Consider the following 19,649-nt stretch of genomic DNA (forward strand, 5'->3'; position numbering starts at 1 on the left):
GTAAGAACTGTATATAAAGAAAATGAAATTCACTCTTTCTAGGGTAAAATTGGGAGAAATCACGCCCGGATGACTGCGAGAACCAATTTTTCTTCTTGCCAAATTTAAGCGCAAAAGAACAACTTACATCATTCAGTTCATCATTCAGTTAACTTAAACAAATCAAAAGAAAAAAACCAAATAAAATCTTGTTTTACACATATAGAATTTCTACTCTTCACCCATTGTTTTGCATTGAAATTTAAAATTGCTGTCAGTCTGGACGTATGTATGTATACGAGACGTATCTCGTTGGCTTACTTCATTCGTTCTCCATATCTCAAAAAAGAAAAAAAAGATTTTCAATAGACTTCATGAACATCAAGTTTGACAACTCTGCGCGCGGTATAGTCGTCTATATTTTTTTCTGCAATTAATATTTTAATTTCTTGTGGTTGTGTGTAAATTTATAATATACTGTGAGAAGAAAGTGAGTGAATTTAAAGTACAAGAAGTGTTTTTTCTTTACAATTTGATTCACTGGAACTTTGCAAACAAAAATTTAGCTCTGATACAAGTCTCTTTTTTTTTTGTTTTGGTTTTCTTCTCCCTTTTTTGTTTTTTTATTTTTTTGTTTGTAGTTTTGTTTTGCTTTTCATCTCTTGTTACAGTGTCAACGTAACGTAGAAGTCTTGCTCAAATTGGTTGATAAACTTTGTGTTGAGGATTTATTGCAATTTGTTCTGCCTGTTCTTCACAATCCACTTCTGTCTTTTAGATTGGACATGGAGTGTTTATATACACCTTGTCGGGCGAAAACGGATACGGAATCTGAAAGATTCGTTTTGTGTTGGCTTTGCGATCGCTTTGGCCATGCAAAGTGTGCGTGTATTATCGGCCGTGCTGTTGATGCAGTCGTTGACCACTCGAAGGAATTGCGATGGTCATGTAATGATTGTAGTAAGCGGGCCATTGCCTTCAACAAATTGTTCACGGAGACGAGGAGTAGCTTCTCTGAATTGAGTAAAAACCTCTGCTCCCTGTGTGAAAAGTTTTAGATCGTTAAGACTAGGTTTCATGAGTGTCGTTTTATTGAGCACTCGTCTTCTTCCCAAGCTAGTAAAATCACAACTCGTAGCGTAGCGTATGGTAAGTTAGCTCTAATTCCTCTGAAGTCCGATTCGTTGGTGTAAGTTAGCGCTTCCATAATGTCCTCAAAGAACGTCAGCGTTTCTGATATGACTGAGTCAGTCTGTAACAAAAAAGTTGTTAATAAGCCGGCAAGTCCTTCTGGTTTAAGCTATGCTGGAGTGGCAAGGGTTCCGCCTCCTAGTGGCGTCACTCACTCAACTCAAGCGTCATTGTATAAAACTAATAAAGAGCAATATAAATCGTCCTTTCCCCCCGGCTGTTCGAGTGTGAACCCTGGTCACCAAACTGGACATGTCGCACAAGCTGCTCCATTGATAACCCCATCTATATTCTCCCCAACTCAAAACTCCCCTGTTGTGAACCCTACTACTCCTAGCTGTAATAACGTTTGCTTGACAGCAATTACTCCCAGAAAAGCCATATTTGTGTCAAGACCTGCACCCGATACATCACCCGATGGGTAACATAAAAAGTTATCTGGCGGCGAAAGCCCCATCAATCGATTTAAAGCGGGTTAGTATTTTTAAATGGCCTCCGTCTCAATCTAGAGCAATCGCATCTTTTAAAATTCTTGTTCCGACTGAAAACATTGATATGTTGTTAGATAAGCCACTGTGGCCAGTTGGATCTTTAATAAAGGAATTCTTCCTCCGTGATCGACTCCGTAATACTAAACCAGTAGTCCTGTCGCCTTCAAAGAACCAAATGTTTCTTCAGGCCCATTATCTCTCATTTATCAAAATGTTAGGGGCCTAAATTCAAAAATCCGTTCTACTTTTCTAAATTCAGTGAGCGCGAAGTTTTTCTGTTTGGCCTTCACTGAAACTTGGCTAAAACCCGATCTTCATTCGTCAGAACTTTTTCATAATTCTTTCCAAGTCTTTAGAAATGGTCGAGTGAATCGCATTGGTGGTGGTGTATTAATTGCCATATCTGCGTCAGTCCCGTCCAATTTAATTAAATTTGCCACTTCTCCTGAAGTTGAAATTATCGCCATTCGTGCGAAAATGCCTAATAAACATCTATTTATAACCTGCTTCTATATTCCCCCAAATTCTAATATCTCCATATAAGAAACAGGCCGCCCTCATTTGTGAAGTGGCCAAGCAATCTAAACCTACCGATATAGTCATTGCGTTGGGTGACTTCAATTTGCCTCAAGTCACTTGGTGTTACAGTGATAGTTCTGGCTGTTTGATTCCTACCTCAACATCTGGTAGAACCGTTGTGTTCTTTAATGAATTATTTGATCATAATTTAGTTCAATACAATGGTACCCCTAATTGCAATGGTAGATTGCTTGATCTTTGCCATGCCAATTTTGCTGACATTTGCGTTAATCGTTGTCTTCCGTTTAGTTTACCTGAGGATCCTTATCATCCACCAATGTGAATTTCCTTTCATCAAAAGCATGATAGTTAATTGAACTATTTTAACGGTCCAAATCCAACTTGTTCAAATAAATATTACGATTTTCATAAAATCAACATTGTATTGCAAAATTATCATCTTTCACATATAAGGTTTGATTTCTCAACTAGAAGTAATGAAAACTTATTGTCATCGTTCTACAATACACTAAATCTAGCTATTGCTGCACCTGTTCCGACCAAGCAGTGCCGACCTCGAAGCGGATGTGCCCCGTGGTTTAATAAGACATTTAAATATTACTAGAACAGAAAATTTCGCTTACCCGGTGGCAAGGCATAGATTTAACTTCCTCAACCACGATTATTACTGCAGATACCTTCAATTCATTAAATCCTCTCTGTAGGCAACTCCTAAATGCTTTTTTAAATTTGTTAACTCAAAAATAAGAATTTCCACACATCTCTTGTATGTTTCTTTTAATGGCTCTGATTCGTCGGATGATTTTGAAATATCAAATCTGTTTGCTGAGTACTTCCGACGAAACTTTGCGACTGCTAATTCTGATTTATCCGCAAACCACCCATATCCTATAACTAACTTGGTTTCAATTCTTAATTTGGTTATTGCTGAAGATGACGTTTTTAAAGCCTCGAGATCTCTAAAACACAGTTGTGCGCCTGGACCTGATGGAATTCCATCTTGTGTACTTAAATCTTGCGCTGCCGACTTATATAGTGTTATTTCAAAGATTTTTAACCAGTCTTTGAATTTAAGTGTTTTCCCTTTGCGTTGGAAGAGTTGTTTCCTTGTTCCTATTCGCAAAAGTGGAAGTAGACAACTTGTTGAGAGCTACAGAGGCATAGCCAAGTTGAGTGTCTTGCCTAAGCTGTTTGAGCGAATTGTGACTCAGCATTTGGCCTTTGCCATTAGTTCGTATATTTCTCCACACCAGCATGACTTTCGGAAAAGGCGATGTACGGTCACCAATTTATTAGAGTTGTCATGTTTTCAAGACTTTTTCTAGTGACTCTCGCACAGATGTTATGTACACTGATTTAAGCAAAGCGTTTGATTTGGTTAACCGTAACTTACTGATCTTTAAACTCCAAACCTCTGGCTTACCTTTCTTCTTAGTGGAATGGTTAAGCTCTTATCTGCATGGTAGATCATTCAGGGTTTTATTTAACCTCATTACCTCGGATGAATTCCTCGTGACGTCTGGCGTATCTCAAGGCAGCCACTTAGGTCCCATTTTATTTAGTTTATACATTAATGATCTCCCATCGGTGATTAATTTCAGTCAGGTTTTAATGTATCCAGATGATGTGAAACTTTTTTCTTCCTTCTCTGTAAAATCGCAATCACATCAGCCTCAAAGTGACTTTGGTTGCACGGTGCTCTTTGCTTCTTTTGAAACTAAATGTAAATCATTACTCAGTATTTCACTGATACTCATAAGTTGGAGGACGTCGATTTATTCGCAGATTTAGGCGCTCTCTTTGACCACAGATTACGTTTGTTACATGTGTTTGGTTAGACCTATACTCGGATATGCCTCCATTGTGTGGTCTCCTTCATATAGGTGCTATGTGGGTTCAATTGAATCTGTTCAAAAGCAATTCTTGCTTTTTGCCCTTAGGAATTTGGGTTGGGATCCGATTGCCTTCCTTCCATACGAATACCTATGTATGTGCATGAACTTGGATATAAGCGCGCCGCCGAGGTGATATGGACATTGAGTGAGATGAAGGAATTCCAGGGGTTCGAAATGAAAGCCGTTAGAATCCAGGAGGATAATGAGAGGCCGTCCTCTTCTGCGGATGCCGCGTGTGTGCAGAGGCGACAACAACGACGGTGTGCTCGTGTTTGCGGCGCAGAGCTGTAATAGGTACTGTAGTATAAAAAAAAATAAAAAAAAGAACAAGTAGTTATTTGTCAGACGAAAAAAAAAAATTTGAGTTTTCCTGGGGGATGGAGAAAGATAATTTAGTGAGTCGAGGGTTTGTGTTTTTCGAACGAACCGCTATGTGCTCACTTGAAATGATTATACTCAGTTTTGATGTGTCAGTTTTTGGAGATTTTGAAATTTGGTTTTTCCTTACATTTTTAAAGAGAACAGTTGACATCGACGTGCGTTCGGAGTAGTGCGTATTTGTTTTTCGTCTGCGATTTTTTAATTGTCTTCAGTGTTTTTGTGTGTTTAACTTGTGTGTTCTCTGTGGTTTTGCAAAAACTGATTACCGCAGATACGATATCTGCTTTTGTTTTCTGTAAATATAATAAAAAAATCAAAAAAAAAAACAAAAACATAAAAGAAAAATAAGAATAAAGTATTGAAAACAATTGTCATTATCGTCAGCAGTTCCCAAATCTTTTCAAGTGAGTGGTTATTTACCAATTTATTAAATAATAGACAACCATAAGGCATAATGATCCCGGGGCCGCCTGATAGAAACTCAAATAGATTTCACCTATTAGCAGACGTATCCCCCCAAAGAAAAAAAATTAAAAATTCCGAATTTCCATTGTTGCCAACCAATAGCATCATTTCTTTTGACAAAAAATATCTTGCGATTTCTCCAACTGATCCCTCCATAACAATTTCGCAAATCAGCCCTTTTACTATTAAAAAAGCATTAGATAGCATGACAACATATATAGACTCTATATCGATTCTACGCAATGGGAATTTACTTGTTTTCGCAAGGAACCCGAGCGCAACCGAAAAGCTCATAAAATCAAAATCATTACTGCATGACAAACTGAACTCGGTTAAAGGCGTAGTTTACGCCCCATGCTTAAAGCATGTACCGGAAGATGAAATTGTTCGCGAAAGGGGCAGTCAAGGAGTAACTGAAGTCTACAAATTCACCAAATTAAATGGCGATGGAAAAATCCGCTCCCCTACAGGAAGAATTATCTTGTCTTTTGACCGCTATCGGCTACCGCTAACGGTTGATGTAGCTTGGTACAAATGTAAAGTAGAACTCTACATTCCAAATCCTATGAGGTGTAAAAATTGCCAACGCCTGGGTCAAACGCGAAAAGATGCAACAGCACTCCATCTTGTGCTAACAGTGGTCTTCTTCCACATGCAGGAAATTGTACGCTTAAACTGCAACGATCAACCCTCGACGTTAGACAAACAATGCCCACGTTTTATTTAAATGCGTGAGATTCTAAAAATCAAAACAGAAAATTACTGTAGCATGGGTGAAGCGCGACGCATGTACCGAGAAATGAATTCGTCTGGAAACCAAAAAATTAACAAAAGTAATACCTACGCTGCTGTCGCCTCACAAATCGAGCCTAATAAGCTTTTAACTCCAACTTCTTCAAATAAAAAACATGTTCTACTATTAACCAAAAATTGTATTGCGAAACCGGCCACACCACCCGTCAAAGATAATATTGAAAAAATCAAAACAACAGCAAATATTGAAAAAATTAAAACAACAACACATATGCCAAAATCTAATAAACTAAATCCCCCAGAATCAACAGTGCTCATCTATGCTCAACAAATTACAAGCCGTAAGGAATCCAATCTTTCATCCTTCAATCAATCTTCAATTTCAAATTATTCACGTGTGTCCGCTCGTTGCACTTCAAATTTACGCAACCATCGAAGTACAGATTGTTCTGCTGGTAAGAACAAATTATTCAACGGAAATTCTTATAGTGACATTTTTGACGGAGACGCTGACATGGCAACTTAACCTACTTTCCACTTCATGTCACTACAATTAAATAAAGTTTTTAAAATTCTACAATGGAACATTAAGGGACTTATTAATAATTTTGATGAACTCCGTACACTCATAAGTGATTTTAATCCAACCTTTTTATCGCTTCAAGAGACCCATTGTAGAAACTCCTTTAATCGCATTCCACACAAATCGTATACTGGATACTTCACGAATGCTGACCAAAATTTATATTCCAAACAAGGAATTGGTGTTTTTATAAAACCAAGTATACCTCACAGACGTATAAATTTAAGCTCAAATATACAAATAATGTTAAACATAAAATTTACAGTGCGTTCGCTATATATCTCACCTTCGCAATCGTTTTCTCAGCAAGAATTCTGCAATTTATTCTCCGTTTTGAGTGGCCATATACCCTACATGTGGAAACTGGCTACAGTTGTTCCAATTCCAAAGTCTACAAATGTCTCCATCGTATCGGATTATCGCCCAATCTTTTTTTTATCTTGCCTCTGAAAGGTATTGGAAAAGATTATGGCATCTAGATTATCTTGGTTTCTTGAGTCCAAGAACCTGATAACAAAGCAACAAGTTAGTTTCAAGCGGGGAATGTTGGACCCAAATTTTGTAACTACGTCAAATCATTCATGTCGCATCGGCGGTTTAAAGTTAGAATTAACAATCATCTCTCTGATTCGTTTCCGCAAATGAATGGCATTCCACAAGGATCTCCTCTTTCTGTCACGCTTTTCCAGATTGCCTTCAACGAAATTAGCAAAATTCTTTGCCGTGTACCAAGAGTGGAACATTGTCTCTACGCGAACGATGTATACATTTTTACAAAAGAAAAAGATAGCACGAAGGCAATCAACATCCTCGAATCTATTGGACGAGATATCTCCGCAAGGGCAAACTCGTCAGGGACTAAAATTTCCATATAAAAATCTAAGGAAATGTACATTTGTCGAAAGCAGATATGCTATGCAGGAAATCTACTGATGCATATTAATGACTTACCAGTACTAAACGTGCAGACGCTCCATATTCTCGGGCTCACGTTTTCCAACAAAAATCATTGGAAAGTACACTGTCTTCGGTTAAAAATCTTACTTACTTATCTTACTAAAATGCTAATCTAATATCAACATTCTTAAACCGGCTTAGCACCAAGCCGTCAGAGCAAGTTGTCACGCTCTTCGGAACACGCCCGTAAGTAATTTATAATTGAAACTGGTCTCCCAATTTTAGAAAATAGACTTTATGAGTTAAAAGCCAAAACAGACCCCAAGCTTCTTAATTCAAACAAATCTATTCTCGGCGATGCCGTGAGAAAGATTATTATTGCGAAGAAAATTCCAAAGACACCATCTGCAATTGACTATTGTTTGTAGGTCGCAAAGCAGTTGAACATTCGCTTAGAAATTTTCCGCTCTTTTGGTGTTAAACCTCCACGGATTTTGAAAGACTGCTCTTTTGACATCTCGCTGTCTATGCACAAGAAAGAAGATACTCCAAATTGCGTCTTCGGGAATCTAATAGCTGAAAAAACCCAAGTATTGGAGAGTACTGTTTGGAATCTTTTGTACACAGACGGCTCAAAATCTCCTGGTCTGCCTCCTGCTTGTGCCGTGGTAGATGCTACAGGACAGGTTCTTCTCAATCACATATTTCACGAAGGTACTTCAACTTTCACAACCGAAGCTAGAGCTATCTTCCACGGTGCGAACCTTGCCCATAAAAACAAACTCAAAACCGTCATTGTTACCGACAGTTTGTCTGCATTACAAGCTATTCGGAACCCTTCGACTTCGAGATGGAGCACAATCAACAAATTAAGGAATATAATTGCAAAACCCGATGGAAAAATTAAAATGTTATGGGTACCAAGTCACGTCGGTTTATTGGAAAACGAGCAGTCTGATCGAGCGGCAAAGTATGCTGCCTCTGCTCCTCTAATTATGGATGATGTCATGGAAAAGTTAGATCTTCAAAGATACATTGGAAAAAAGTTAAAGAGAAAATTGCGGAAGGAAATTTACATCATCAACACTATTCTTAACCCTCAATTAACTCCACCTTTATATCCAACAAATGTTTAGAAAACCAAGATCCAAACATTTTCGAGAATTCGCCTTGGTCATACAATTGCAACTCACCAATGGATCCTGAAGAAGTCTTCTTCCCCAATCTGCTGTTGTGGACAAACTCTTACTATAAAGCACATTCTCTGCGACTGCCTCAACTATTCCTTGGCAAGAAGTATTCCATTTGGGACGATTATCCCTTTGAACATTCTACAATCAGCTTCAGAACAGAATATCAATTCAATATATTACTTTATTAATACTACTAAGCTCATTATCTAATGTACATTTATTTAAATTAGAGCCGATAGCCTGTGTTGCTAGTGCTCAATGTCTTCTTTTAGTCTGAGAATTTATTTCATTAGTCTAAAATTATAATAATAATAATAATAAAGAGAACCATCATTTCATTGATATTTTTTTTCAAAAGAAAAAAGAAGGAAAAATAACAGAAACTTCTTGCTAAAAAAACTACAAAAAAGTGAAAATTTATATAACTATGTTGTGAAAAAGTCTATATTATGAATTTCGGCCCTAACAACATGCAAGTTATAATTCAAAAGCAGAAAATACAGAAAAATTCAAATTCTGCGCAGTTGGTCCACTCACACGTTAGTAATTGAAATAATTACGTGGCTCTAATGATCAATTTTTTACCATTCATCCCTAAGGCGTTGAAAATGTCCATCTTTTAAGCGGTTACATGTCTCATCGATTCAATAAGCGACAATTTTTTTTGTATTTTTTTCTTAGTATTTTTTCTTATTATCCAAAATTTTAAAATTTATAATCTGATAAAAAAATCATTTAGCTGCGGCGATGCGCATCAACGTGGTTGTTTGATTTGGTACGTTTCTTTTGATTTGTTAAATTAAATTAATCTAAATTTTCCTTTATTCGCGAATAACATTTCCTATTATACACCTGAGTATCCGTTGTTAAGTGATGTTAATTAAAAATAATTTTTACATTCTATAAATTGTAATTGATATACTTCTTCTAAAAACAAAAAGGAAAAAAGAAACATAAATGTCCTTGAATTGTGAAACTTTTTTTTAGATTTTAAATTAGTTTAATTCAATTTAACTTAAATAATTTCGTTTTGTTATTTTTACTTTTATTTCTTTTTCTTGGAAAAATAGAAAAAATGCGTTATTATTAAAAATATTAAGTAACTGGTGAGACTTCCTGGGGGTGACCGAAGGGTGAGTGAAAAGCAGTATTGATAGGGCATAACAATGTATTTATCCGGGAAAAAATTTCAAATTAAAAGCATGTTTTTTTAAAAAAATGAAATATTTGTAGCGTAACAAATAAATTATCATGAAACTAATTACAATTTTTTTTACCCATCCCATCCGACGAGCCAGGCCGGAAAACATGCGATAGGGTCATGATATAAACACAAAAAATACGCACATCTTTGCAAAGCTTAAATAGCAAATACTTTGCAGAGCCTACTGATGTGATTCAACATAGTTTTGAGTTAGTACCCCCGCTGCCTCTCCTACCCATTGGGCGGAAGTACTCTGCTAGAGGAGACTTTACAACTCGCAGACGATATTGGCCTCGATGTCCGAGCTATCGTCTGCGATCGAAATGCGTCCAATAAAGGTATGTTAAAAAAATTCGGAGACGGAATCTATAGTGGGACAAGAGTTGATGGCAGCAGACACCAGATACACTTGTTATACGATTACCTCCACATCGTGCAGAGATCCAAACAAAACATCAACAAACATGATTTACTATTCGACATAAAGGAGGTAATCTCGAATATAGTCAAGTCGAAAAAAGCAAGGTCCCGATTCTGGGCCATCCGATTAATAAGGTTTTTATGTTGAATTCCTCTATTATTTTGAAGTGTTTAGAGGTGTTTAAGAGTGTTTAGAAGTGTTTAAACCTGTTTAAGACAGTTTAATAGTGTTTAAAAAGGTTTTGATGTTGAATTCCGCTATTACTTTAAGGTGTTTAGAAGTGTTTAAGCCTGTTTAAGACTATTTAATAATGTTTTATACGGTTTTGATGGAATGGAAGAAGAATCGCCCCTTAACTATCTACCTGCTTTCAACATAAATATATTTCTATACCAGAACGACTATGTGTATGTGTCTATAAAATGAGCCTTTTCATTTAATATTTAAGACATTTATAATTAGTTCACAAAGTATTATTTTACTTATTTCAAGTTAACTTCTTCTAAAGTCTAAAATATCGTCTACAGGTGGAAATGCCAAATAAAGCAGTAAGTTGACGAGTTTTTAATTGATATTATACTCTCTTTCATTACCAGCCTTGAAGAATGTCTACGACAGACATTAGATAGATGTTGTTGAGGCGGACGGACGGATATGCCTAGGTCAAATTGCGAATTTCGGTCTGTTGCGAATTTAATACATTTTTTGAGTTTTCTTTCTTCTCACTGTTGTAACAAAAGAATATGCGTTTGTACTTACGTTTTTTCACAATTGTTTATTGAAGTGTCTGGAAATCTTAACAATGTTACCAGTAAATTAGTATATAACAATTTCTTTGATGGTTTTCATATGGAAAAAACAAAAATATAGTTACATTCCAGTTATCGTGCAGTAGAGAAGTTAAACACTGCCTTAAATATTAAATAGTAATTTAAAAACTAAAATTGCAAATATAAAGCTGTGCATTTCTTCAAAATTTTTAATAAAGACCCTAAATTTTATCAAAATATAACTCTACTTAGCTATTTCTATTGTAAGAATGGGTAATTACGTGTTGCCGTATTCACTACCCCGTTCAACAGTATGCTGGACATGTTAATTGCATCAAGTAAAGCTTCTATCTATGTTAGTTGTGTCAAGTAAAGTCTCTATCTATCTTAATTATATCAAGTCAAAATTCTATCTATGTCAATTGTATGTCGTCACTGACTTAAAAAATGTGGTAGAGGGACATTAAAGTAGAAGTTTTTTAAGAGTTAGACGTTAGTAATTGTAATAAGTGTGAATAAGTGTGTGTGTATATATATATATATATGTTTATTATATATATATATATATGTTTATTATACATATATATGTATATTACTTACTCTTTAAATCCTCTTTTTTAGCCCTTTATAAATTTCTTGTTTCCTTAACCCTTTTTTATTTTTACATCACATGCTCGTCCTATTCATCGTTTGCTGTGATCGTCACGTCCTAGTAAATGTAAATAAAGTCCTCATACTACCAGAACCAGCCGAGTAAGCAGTTTCTTAAACGGCGTTTTTAGCAAAGACGATTCATTTATTATAATAATATTTGCATCAAACACATAATTTTATCATTCATTTAATTGAAGTAATGAATTTATCGTGGCATCTTTGTCTCCACGGTTAGCTTCAAAAATTGTCTTCACAACGTCGACTTCAATATTAGGAAACATCTCCTTAATCTATTAAGAATAAAATATATATATATATATATTTGTATAATTACATTACATTTTTTAAATCCAAAAACAAAAACTATTCACAATAACTGTGATTACGTAGGAAAAGATCACGAAATTCGGCTATTTTCAATACAATGTCTTCGACTCAAACATTTGTGCCGAACTTTACCAGCAATAATAATAGTTAATTTAATTTGCGACTCTGTACAACGATAAACGTTGGATAAACGTTGATGCTCGACAATAACATGAGAAACCACGCAAAAACCGCCGACAGAACCCATTGCCCACTCCATTCCAGCAGAAATGAAATCAACTTCAATAAGCTATAAATAATATTCGTAAATGCCAATGTTACTTTTAAAGGCAAAAATTTACATCAACATCGAAGTGTTCAGCAATTCCGCGCCCAGTTTTGCCGAGAACCCCAAAATGCTTTCGTCCAAAAACAAACGTAACATATATTTGGCTCTCAGCTTCACCAATTCATGGTCTTTACTGAGTGCTCACCTAATAGGAAAGACAAAATTTCCCTGATTTTTTAAATGAGCCATTGTCAGCACATTGTGACAATAGCAGTATACAAACAGTATGCAATGAAGGAAAATCTTTCTACGTAAGAATTTAGGGAACTCTCCATAATATTTGTAGTTCCGTATAAAAAACTTTGCATGATACTTAGCTACACTTTTAGTTAAATCAGAAATTTTTATAAGATGTTACCTGTTGTAATTCCGATTCTGTCACTTGTGTTGGTACTGCTTGTGGTGGTATCGGTGGTTGAGATGTGACATATAATGGTGTAGATCTAACAGATGGTACCATTAGCAAAGGAGATGGCATTTGAAATGCTTGGTACATATACGATGGTATAGGTTGATTGCAGAAACTTAGAACAACATCAATGGCTCCTTCTAACCCTTCACCTTGCTTTCCGCTTAGAGAATACCATTGCTCGTGAGTTTCCCCCAGTAAAACCCTTTCAGGTATCTTAATTTCACACCAAGCGATTAATTCATCCATCTTAAAATTGCATTCGTCATATACTTCAACATAAATAGAATTGACGCCTGCTGGAAGTTGGCTTTGAATAACGCGATTCCAGCGAGGATTTTTGCCACCGTTAGGATCTGTTTGGGTTTCGTAAACATAGTGACCAACACGTATGCGCACATATGGGTCCATCCTCGTAATTCCATAGTTGCGAACAAGTTTAGCTTGTGAACAAGTAATACTTATGCGGCCAACGTGGTTAGGTGCCTATAATTGTGAAAAAATGCACATTTTAATTTTATCTGAACTTTAGTAATAATGTAAGGAAAAGTGCAATAATCTTACTACAAATTGAGAAATAGGTAGACGACAAGCCGTTCGTTTATTACCAGATCCTTGGACATTCGTAACCCGCAAAAAATCGTCTGGAAGAGGACCAATCATAGCCTTGAAGATTGAAAAATCAAAACTTCAATATATGTTAGATTGATGCTAAATTATTGATAGAAATTCTATTGAATTTTATAAATTTCTTTAGATTAGTAAAAATATTATTGGTTAATAAAAACTACATTCAGCATAAATGTGTTTTCAAGCGATAGAAAAGTAAAGTAACCAAATTGTCCTACTTTTCATACATAAGATCAAAAACGCTTTTTATTTGCAAACAATAGCGATGGTTATATTTCACAAAAATATATTCCATGATTCGAAATTTTTTTTTTAAAATTCTGCGATAGACTGTGCTCTAAACGCAATGGTCCCCTTTAACTTTTTGACACGACTACTTTGTTATGTAGTTTGCCAAATTAAAGAATAATTACTAGTAGGAACAAATAGATATGCACAAACAAATAGATTAAGTGATTTTTAAATGCATTAAATTAGGATTACGGATACGAACCTTTCGCCAATGACTTTCATTCCTTTCAACCATTTCGTCACCTGTTAGCTTCATTTTCGTCAATATTAGAAAAAAGTAATATGTACAAAGAAAATAATTTTTCTATTAAAGGTTTTCGGGTGTTTGCAAATACTGATGTGCAATCATATTGCTTTGATCTATTGAGATAGTGCTGCCAATTCTTTTTTTTAATAACATGAATAGCTGGAGAAAGTCAAATCCTTTGTTAAAAATTTAATAAAAGTAATATAAATATATATAGCAAATAACCGCCGAACTTATAAATTATCTGTAAATTCAACGTACCAGCCATATTTCATTTCATTTTAAAGTAAAAAAAAAAAAAAAAAATATACATTTGATTTTATATTGCAAGACGCCATGCTAAGCATTTTCCCTACGTAAGAAAAAATGTTTTTGCTTTGCAGTAATACTGTGTGGGGTTGTTGCTGTAAAAGTAGTACTGTGCTGTTGCACCAACAAAATCCAATACACAGCATATACAGCCACAAAAATAGTTTTTTTTGTAATTAATCAAACAAATTGTTTTTAGATAAAAGCTTTGTCGTAATGATTTATGCATCCGCATTTCATTCACACTTGACACAACAAGTCATCTCCGCAAACGGCAGCTGGATAATTTTTGTGTTTACCGGTGTTAGTGGAAAAAGAAAAAGAAAGAGATTTTAAATATTTGAAAAAAGGAAAAGAGGTTTAATAAAGTAATAAAATAACCAAAGAAAACAATTTTAAAGAAGGAAAAGGAGGGAAGGAGGAGGAATCTCTCGTGAGAGAAAAATTAAGAAGCAATACATATATTCAATTATTATTTCTTGTTTTTTCTTTGTGATTTTTTCTTTTTGTGTTCCCTGTGATAACAACCAAAACAACATCAGCCCGTTTCCCCATGGAGACTGGGTCTGATCTTATAACTACTAATAGAGACTGTTTTGAAAATTTTTACATGAACGCCACTGGGCACACCAAGAGATCGAAAATGGGAGAGAATAATATTCTTTTATCTGATAACGGAGGGGCTAACGCAAACGTTTTAATTCCGCCTAGTAAACAGGCTACCGACAAGCCCTCTGATTTGGGTGCCGCAGCCGCCCCAAATCTCGAGATTAATTTGTACGATTGCCTTTCCAACTGCAATTTTGTCGTTTTTGTTTGCGTCCGCGCAGAAGGAAATCGCATCAATATTAACTCTATTTCTATGATTACTTGAAGGATTTCGGTATGTACGGCTTGAAAGAAATAAAAGTTGTCAGCAGGGGTAGAGTCAAACTGCTTTTCAGCTCCGCTGCCAATGCCAACAATTTTGTTATGAATAATGAATTTAATAAAAAGAATTTAAAAGCGTACATACCGAGGTCGTTCACTGAGAGATTTGGAGTTATTCGAAACATCCCAAGCACATATAGTGTCGATGATAGAATTAAAAACGCCATATCCGATATTCCGATTAAGTCCGCTGTCCGTTTCCAAAGAAGAAATTCCAACAACAAAGACGAGTGGATTCCCACAACCAGCATCAAAATTGACTTCAAAGGGAGAGCCCTCCCTAAGGCAATAAAATTTAACTATTGTAATCTGCCGGTCGAATACTTTGTACCCACTTTAAAACAGTGCTTTAAGTGTGGCAGATACGGTCACGTATCTAAATTTTGCAAAGCTAAAGAGAGCAAGTGCTTTAACTGTGAAAAGTCTCCGAAATGTGTAAATTGTGAGGCGATGAAGTGCTTGTCATGTGGCTCAGGTAAGCATAACGCTCTCAATAAGTGTTGCCCTAATAGGGAAATTGAATTAAACATCAACAGGATAATGACGATTAAAAATCTTTCGTATAAAGAGGTCAAAGAGAATTTTTCCGAAAATTATTTCGAATGTCTCGATGACAACACTTATGACGGCAATTTCCCTCCCCTGGGGAACACGTCCGCAATTTCGACCAAGGATGATAATCAAAATGCCAACAAAATCTTAACCAAAAATAAATACAATGCTGTCGTCAAAAAGAAATTGGTTCCCTCCAAATCTCTTATCAAATCACCCACCAAGCCTTCTCCCAATACACCGCCCAAGTCGTCTGGAACAAGCCTTCTTGGACCGAAAATTTCAAACAACTATTTGCTTGAAAGATTAATTCTCACGATTCAAGAAAGTATCCGTCCGATGATCCCTCATAATCTTATTAAAGAATTTGAAGAAACAATGTCTGTCTGTGCTATTTCTTGCCCCGTTCGAGCATCCAGTACTGCGAGGAAATCCGCTGGGGTTCTTTCTCAAGTTTCAACATGATATCCTTTTTACAATGTACTATTAAAAGTGTCCGACGTAACCTATCTTTTCTAGATTTTTACTTAAACTCAAACAAGATTGAGTTTTGTATCTTAAGTGAAGTTTTTCTGAAAGATGAAAACTGTTTCGAAGTTAAAGTTTCGAATTATGCCTCAGCCACCAAATGCCGAAATGATGGCTATGGTGGTGTTAGTATATTAATTAAGAAAGGTGTCAATTTCAGACGTATTCCCTATAACTCTGCCGTTGACATCATCATCATCAAAACCATCAACCTGAAACCGAATCTTTTCATAGTCTCATGCTACTTTCCACCCAGTCTCGATGTGCAAACCTTTCGTGATGAGATTCAGAGATTATGCGACTTTCTTGACGGTGAACAAAATGTGATTCTAGCTGGAGATTTCAATGCAAGACACCGCCTGTATGGCGATCAAGTCTCTACTAACAAAGGCAAAATCCTGGTAAATGCCATCAATTCCAGCAGTTTCAGTGTCTTAAATAACGGCAATACTACCTTTCACTGTAACCGGAGCGGTCGCACGGCGAGCAGTGTCTTGGATCTAACTTTGTCGAACTCAACTATTTTATCTTTCAACTGAAACACGTCCAATGTTTCCATTGGCAAAAGTCAGCACTCCCCCATTATATTCCACAGTTGTAACAATTCCGTCAAGAAAATAGAAAATTTCATTTCATGCAACTTCCTTATGGACCGTCTGTCTAAAGTTGATCTCCCTTCTGATTTATCATCAATTCAAAGTGTCTTTCAGTCTGTGATCAGGTCTGCTAGAACCAACTTTCCTGACATTGAGTCCTTCTAACCTAAACCTTGGTGGAATCCTTCCCTGTCAACACTTTTCCGCAAATACCAAGCTGCAAGAAAAAAAATGAGTAAATATGCCAATCCAGCCAACTACATTGAATATATGAAAATACTGAAAGAATGGAGGTCTGCAGTTAGAAAGGCGAAAAGGGCACATAGAGCCATCGCTATTAAAGAGTTATGTGGTAACGGCAACCCACGTTGCTTCTGGAATTATATCAATGGTCATCGACATTCTAGTCGAAAATTAAGCGGTTGTGCTGTATGGAATGACCGTGATAATAAAAAATACTTAGATATGCTCAAGAGCTACATTCCAATTGTTAATCCTATTACAATGCCTTCAATTCCTTTTAGTAGTATCAGTAACACACCCTTTTCATTGCATGAGCTAATGTATGTTTTACATTTCAGAAAGAGAGCTACTGCTGCAGGTTGTGATGGAGTCAAGTATGACATGCTCACAGCACTGTCTGGAGGAAGCTTTAGCATGCTTTTGCATGCAATTAACAACTGCTGGTCCACCAACTTTATACCCTTTGATTTGCGTTGCATCAAAATAGTTCCCATTCCCAAGCCAGGTAAAGACTTAAATGATTTAAGTAGCTTCAGACCAATTTCACTAATATCTGTATTCATAAAGACCATCAACCTCATGGTTAAGGAGAGACTAACTGCTTTCCTGAAAACTAAGAACATTATTCCAGCTCGGTCTTACGCCTATCAAAAACGCAAATCTACGAATATGTGCGTTAATGTAACTGTGTTTTCTCATAGCCAGCTTAAAAAAAGCAGGGAAAATGGTTGTCATGCTCTCCCTGGACATCTGCAAAGCCTATGACTGTGTCAACTTGATTAAGCTCGGTAGAATTCTCCTAAACTTTTCGATTCCTCTTCAAATGCCGCTGTGGATACTTAATTTTTTATCCAAGCGTGTGTTGGTGATGGGTACCGAAAAAGTTGAAATATGCGGTGGTATCCCACAAGGCAGTTGCTTAAGCCCCATACTCTTCAATTTATACGCAGCTTCTTTGCATGATCTTCAAGATGACAAAACTCACATTTTTCAATATGCAGACGATTTTCTAATCGTATCTGCGGACTCATCTTTTCCAGCAGCTGTCAATAACCTCTCGATGAAAGCGAACTTGTTGTTCGATGCATGCGCTGATCTTAATTAATATTTTAACCCCAGCAAGACAAACACTATCTAGTTTGCCAAAGGTTCTAAACGCGAAATCAGACTTCTTATCAAAGGTACCCAAGTTAATCAGGTAAAATCTCTTCGATTTCTTGGGAGAATTTTAAATGACAGCTTAACCCTTCGTGGGCACTATGAAAAGGCGTTCAAAGATTGTCAGTCTGGATGCAACATCATCAAACTCATGACAAACAATCAGACAGGCTTGCCTCCCAAAAATGCTTTGACCGTTTACAAATCTCTAGTCAGGTCCAAAATTGAATTTGGACATTCCATATGTTGCAATTTCCCAAAATATATTGAAAAACGTACACAAGCATTTGAAAACCGAATGTTGAAGCGTTGTACTGGACTGACCCCCTCAACTCCTCAACATATTCTCAATGTTATATCTGGTGAATGGCCAGTATCCGAAAGAGCCCTTTTTTGCACTGCCAAAGAGTTAATTAAAGTCAAGATGATAAATCCTTTCTTTTTTCAGGAAATTTTATCTCTCAGTGATACTGTCACTTGCAGCTATACTTTTTGCTATCAAAAACTTCGTCATATTTTTGATAAGTTAGATTCAATTTCCCCCTTGAATTTCATTACCAGCAAATGCAGAGTCTTCATGAACATTCTCGAACCGATCTCTACCTCAAAACAAAATGTCAACTTCTCTTGTACGAGGTTGTTATGCCAAGAAAAGCTCCTTTTGTATTACAACAACGGCTACGATATATATGCCACCGACGGTTCCGTCGGACATAATGTATCTGGCTTCTCGGACGTGAAACGTCTATCTGAAACAGTACATCGAGTTAAAGTTGAACAGGAACTTTCCTCGACTTGGTCGCCATTCGACATGCTATTAAGGTTGGTATCAGAAGGTTTGTTATTTTTTCTGACAACAGGTCAGCTCTACTTCTAATAAATAAAAGAGATGCAGAAAATCAATATGTGTTTGATATTCATAAGATGTTGCATGGATCTCAAGTGCATGAGTGTCACCTCGTTTGGGTACCTGGTCACTGCGGCTTTTTTTTTAAATGTAAAAGCCGACTTTCATGCAGGGAGAGCTCGTGTTGATGGGACAATTTTGTCCATCAAATACACTCCCAATGAAGCAACACGGGCAATTCGCAACCACATCCTTCAACAGCTAAACGACGAATTTAAAGAAATCGCGCGCGTCAAATCCAATCGCCTTTTCTATAAATTAAATCCCACATTTCAATTCAAACCCTTTTTTGTATCTTCTTTTAATTCCTGGGAAATCAAAATTCTTTATAGACTCATGAGTGGTCATACTTATGACAAAGTTTATTTGAAAGTGATTCGCGCTATACCATGTGATGTTTGTGAAGTTTGCAATGTTGTTGAGTCTGCTGAGCATCTAATCTTCAGATGTCACAGGCTTGATGGCATTAGAGATTCCATTAGCTTCTTCAAGTTATATGGCTGTCTCCTCGATCTCGTTGCAGCAAAAAATGTACGTCATCTCGGGGAACTAACTTGCTTTATTAGAAAAGCCAATTTATCCTTTTAGAATTTTTCTTTTTCCTCCTCTTTCCTTTTTTTTTTTTGCGTTCAATCATTTTCAATTACCATAACATTCCTTTTCGTTTTCAGCCAAAGTTTGCAACACTGTCTGACTTTCAAGAACTCAACAAGCACACTTACACACACAGACACACAATTACATTTAACATGCTCCCTCCAGTTATTACTGCCGCTC

General features: G+C 36.3%; 1 protein-coding gene across 1 annotated transcript; it reads right to left on the bottom strand.

Moving 5' to 3' along the window:
• Positions 1-11,524: 11,524 nt before the first annotated feature.
• LOC119640349 (toll-interacting protein-like) lies at positions 11,525-13,782 on the bottom strand. The gene is made up of 4 exons (XM_038038297.1): positions 13,605-13,782; positions 13,046-13,147; positions 12,431-12,967; positions 11,525-11,707 (listed from the first exon to the last, which is right to left on the bottom strand). The coding sequence occupies exons 1-4, from the start codon at positions 13,656-13,658 to the stop codon at positions 11,597-11,599; spliced, it is 804 nt and encodes a 267-aa protein (XP_037894225.1). The 5' UTR covers positions 13,659-13,782; the 3' UTR covers positions 11,525-11,596.
• Positions 13,783-19,649: the final 5,867 nt, after the last annotated feature.

Source organism: Glossina fuscipes, unplaced genomic scaffold (assembly GCF_014805625.2).
Source record: "Glossina fuscipes isolate IAEA_lab_2018 unplaced genomic scaffold, Yale_Gfus_2 121, whole genome shotgun sequence".
Classification (NCBI taxonomy): domain Eukaryota; kingdom Metazoa; phylum Arthropoda; class Insecta; order Diptera; family Glossinidae; genus Glossina; species Glossina fuscipes.

What these genes read in the sequence shown, in the direction of transcription:
- LOC119640349 (XM_038038297.1), bottom strand. Translation starts at nt 13,658, where the DNA reads ATGAAGCTAACAGGTGACGAAATGGTTGAAAGGAATGAAAGTCATTGG. An exon ending in ATGAAAGTCATTGGCGAAAG is followed by an intron (nt 13,148 to 13,604) that starts GTTCGTATCCGT and finishes TCAATCTTCAAG; the next exon opens with GCTATGATTGGTCCTCTTCC. An exon ending in CAGAATCGGAATTACAACAG is followed by an intron (nt 11,708 to 12,430) that starts GTAACATCTTAT and finishes TATTCTTAATAG; the next exon opens with ATTAAGGAGATGTTTCCTAA.